Source organism: Schistocerca nitens, chromosome 4 (genome assembly GCF_023898315.1).
Source record: "Schistocerca nitens isolate TAMUIC-IGC-003100 chromosome 4, iqSchNite1.1, whole genome shotgun sequence".
In the NCBI taxonomy this organism is placed as follows: Eukaryota; Metazoa; Arthropoda; class Insecta; order Orthoptera; family Acrididae; genus Schistocerca; species Schistocerca nitens.
In genome coordinates this window covers 914818054-914822552 of record NC_064617.1, presented here as the reverse complement: position 1 = coordinate 914822552, position 4499 = coordinate 914818054, and the positions used below count along the sequence as shown (strand labels likewise).

General features: G+C 44.4%; 1 protein-coding gene across 1 annotated transcript; it reads right to left on the bottom strand.

Moving 5' to 3' along the window:
• Positions 1–209: 209 nt before the first annotated feature.
• Positions 210–3875, bottom strand: LOC126253498 (uncharacterized). The gene is made up of 2 exons (XM_049954881.1): positions 3687–3875; positions 210–499 (listed from the first exon to the last, which is right to left on the bottom strand). The coding sequence occupies exons 1-2, from the start codon at positions 3858–3860 to the stop codon at positions 305–307; spliced, it is 369 nt and encodes a 122-aa protein (XP_049810838.1). The 5' UTR covers positions 3861–3875; the 3' UTR covers positions 210–304.
• Between the last annotated feature and the right edge of the window lie 624 nt (positions 3876–4499).

Below are 4499 nucleotides of genomic sequence, written 5' to 3'. Positions count from 1 at the left end.
ATATTCGTCTGATCAGGTTGCAGTTGTTTCTCTCTCCCCTCTTCTAGCTCTCGCTTCCATCCAACCACGTTCCCTCTCACCATCCATCCCTTCCTACCCCACCTCCCCCATACCCCTCTCTTTGAGTGTGTGTGTGCGCGTCTGTGTAAATCCGGTGGCGCATACTAAGGAGTTAGGATTAACAGGTGACGGTAAATGAAAGGAAGTAGTTGTTGCTATATACACATTTATTTATGGCACTGGTGATCTGAAATACAGTAGGCACGGCTTCTCAAGTGTGATGCATAAGCCCAGTGAGGCGTGTTCAGCGGTAGTAGTAGGGGTAGCCGACGGCAGCGTAAGGGTAGGCGGAGTAGGCGCTGACGGCGGGGTAGCCAAAGGCGCTGTAGGCGTAGGGGGCGGCGTAGGCGTAGTAGGCCTCGGCGCCCTTCAGGGTCTCCTTGGCCTTCTCCTGGGCGAACACGGCCGCCACCAGCAGGACGACGAGGAAAGAGCAAACCTGTGGGGAGGGGAAAAATTAATTTCTTGCTGTGAACAATTCTGTAGTTCCCTGTGCAAAATAGACTTGAGCTGCGCTTATCAAAGCGCACAACACAAAAATTTAGTATACGAAATGATAATTAAATGGACACCCTAGCTGCAAACAGGCGTTGATGTACTTCATTGGGAACATGTTGAAAATGTGTTCCCCGACCGGGACTCGAACCCGGGATCTCCTGCTTACATGGCAGACACTCTATCCATCTGAGCCACTGCGGGCACAGAGGATAGTGCGTCTGCAGGGACTTATCCCTTGCACGCTCCCCGTGAGATCCACATTCCCTACATGTCCACCCCACTACATTCGTAGTGCGCCTAATAGATGTTTGCCCATCATACTCATTACTCGTGGCAGATTAATCTACCAAGTCCCGTACGAGTTCGGGCATAGCGTGTGCGTTCGCACAAGATGATGGGCAAACATCTATTAGGCGCACTACGAATGTAGTGGGGTGGACATGTAGGGAATGTGGATCTCACGGGGAGCGTGCAAGGGATAAGTCCCTGTTTGCAGCTAGGGTGTCCATTTAATTATCATTTCATTTCTAGCACAGGTACATGGTCATCCACGGTAACTGTTCTTTCGGGAACAGATACTACCGTCATATATAATTTAGTATACGTCTAGGGCTAATAGTTGACTTTTTCGAGGTTTTTGGAAATATATCATACATTGGTCAGAACTGAAACTGAAGACCAAATGAACAATCTGGAGGTTTGTATCAGCAAAGCTTGGCCACTTTTGCATTTTGTATCTTTACTAATGTAGAAGAAACAAAGCGTCTGTTGACTCACTATCAAATATCAATCAGATCAGTTTGATTTAAAATTGCATTTAATCTTCATATATCTACAATTCAAACGGACGACTTGGGACGTCAGCTAGTATAATACATGTTTAAAAATGATGCAATTCCTCCAGCTGTATTATGGTTTTGGTTTTATTGGCAACAAGTTTCGATGTTGTTACAACATCATCTTCAGGCCCACACTTGTTGACAGTAACCGTATGTGTCTAACACTAGTAGTCAGTGGTGACTACTGTTGTTAGACACATATGGTTACTGTCAACAAGTATGGGCCTGAAGATGATGTTGTAACAACATGGAAACTAGAATGAGATTTTCAGTCTGCAGCGGAGTGTGCGCTGATATGAAACTTCCTGGCAGATTAAAACTGTGTGCCACACCGAGACTCGAACTCGGGACCTTTGCCTTTCTCGTGCAAGTGCTCTACCACTGAGTCCCGATTTCGAGTCTCGATCTGGCACACAGTTTTAATCTGCCAGGAAGTTTAACATCGAAACTAGTTGCCAATAAAACCAACACCTTAATACAGCTGGAGGAATTTCGTCATTTTTAACATATAAAATTGTATTTGGTGATCTTACCAATTGCTAATTACAGTAAAATTTGTAGACCAAGTGAGTACTTTCATACTCATGTAACAAACACATTGTAACAAACGCACCATAGATGGAGTCGTCTACATCCGAAATGACTGATACTAGTATCTAACGTATGGTAAGTTTTTTTTATATTACTCTCCTTTCCTGTGCCTGTGCCTGCTGGAGCAAGTAAGATGATTATTAAAATTTTCACTGTTACTCTGTGAATGGTGTGTTAGAGGCTGCAGGATGTTTCCAGAGTCTTCAAAGACCCTCAAAGTTATATATTTTCTCTCTGATTTTGACCCGTTTTAGGTAACCTAAAACATGATTACTCGACATTGTGATGCAATATTCTCTCAAACGTCCCCTCTTTGGGATACGTGCATTCGACGTTACATTTTCACGTAATTTGATATCTACTCCACGCCATTTCAGGATGTTCTAGAAGAAGAGGTGGTACCGACCATTCTTTGTAATTTATCTACTGTAGGTGAATGGCAGTTTAACAATACCATAGAGTACGATTTGAGCGAGTTGGAACAGTGCTTAGGAAATTAAACTCACAGTGTAGTGGAGAGAAATTCAAATTTCCATCCAGTAATTTAGTTGGAAGTTCTCCTTAATCCTGTAACACGAATTGCAGGATGGTATCTTTGAAAAGGTAGCAGTCAATTTTCTGCTTCAATTTTGTCCAGTTCGAGTTTTTGGCTCGTCCCTAGAGACCCCACAATTGAAGGCATATTGAACCTTAATATATTTTGTTCATCTGGTGCACCACAGCTCGTAAATATTTGAAAAGAAGTCAGTTTTCGGAACCGCTCTCGGTATCGTAAAATTAGGCACCTCCACACGAAAAGTTAGTACCGTATCATGACAGAATAAAAAGAAGATTGATTAACTGAGTAAGTACATTTTACTACTGAACATATAACTTATTTCAGTATTGACGCCGGTGATGTGGAATGGCTTTTATTTTATTTGATGCCACGAACAGTGTGGTGTCAACGTTAGACACCACGCTAGAGGTTGCGATAATCGATAGCGGTCCAGCACTTGCAACCTCTCTGGACTCGCTGGCGCTTGCAGCGCCGCCGTATGGCACGGACAGAGTTGCAGATCGCACCGGGCCGATTCAGCTACAGGTCGTGAGCGAAGTCAGATTAGAATAGCCTTCAGCTCGCTAGGTTCGTAGCCTCTAGTTCGCACATGTATTACAAACGTAATACCAGAATTGTGTTGTAGCGGGACGAAGTTAAGTAAAAGTTACTTACTAAAGTATTCCAATACCAATTATTATAGGATGTTCCAGATTCCTACAGCCACCCCAGTCGTGCTAGCCTCTAGCATGCCACTGCAAATCCCAGGGGTACCGATCGAAAAGCATCCTGCATTTGTGTGACGTCATGACATGCTGCATCGACTTTCACATCAAACAAAACAGGTTGCAAATAATTTTACGATACCTGAAGATTATCATAAGATCGAAACCCATATTTAACGAAGAATTATTTTATTTCTCCCTACCGATAGAAAATTGCCACCTGTTTACCTAAGTCTGCAATTGTGAAATGATACTTTCATATTATCAATTACAGGTACATTCCGATGTTTAAATCAAATTGAATTCACAGTTGTGTTTAGCCACTGTTTCCCACTACGTCGCCCTGCAAGTATCAACATTAGTTAACTGCAAGTCGACCGAGTGTTTCGTAACTGGCTTTCAACGCAGACATTATCGACGAGGCTGAATACTTACGAAGGCCTTCATGGTGGTGTAAGGGCGTGTGGCTGCTGCCTGTGGTGCCTGGCTGACGTCGGCGCCAATATATATACAGCAGCGGCCGGCCTTGCTGGGGAGGCAACGCCCGCCAAAGCACTGAGTGGGCGGGTGCCCGCGGCCTTGACTTTGCGATAAGTGCCGCAGGTCCATCACGCGCCCGGCGGAGCCGCAATACCGGCCGGTACAGCGGAGACCACGCCCTGCCAACAGTGTGGTGATGGTGGTCAGCTTCGACGTAGTTCCGCTGTTTGTTAAGTGAAAGCCGTCTGTTAACGTATCTTTAGATGGACCCTATTTTACGGAAATATTTGGCAGCAACAGCGTTGCTGTCAACAATGCTGCAAAGTGCCTGCAACAGAAGGCAGTGTTGAGGTATGGATGGGCAATATTGCTCATGTTGCAGGTAGTTGTCGACTTATTGCCGAGGGGTTGCCGTGTTGTCAACCAAGGGTGGAGAATATTTCGTATTGCACGGCAATATCTATCTTTGTCCTCGTCTGTAAATGCCATAGAGTAAATATCTCTGGAGTGAGCATTCACATGCGCAGAACAGATTTTGTGTTGTCAACATACATTGCCGGCCTGGTCACATGATCTCGGGACGTGGTGTGTTTGTCCATGTATATTTAGAATATCACTACATCCCTAGTACAGACGGATTCTTTTCGTACGTGTCGTGGATTATTTATATATTGTGCGCAGACATTTTAACAGTATCCATTTGATACCGGGAACAAACCAGCTACGTAACTTTTAAGGGCAAGTGATATTACATTCTGCTTCTTTGCG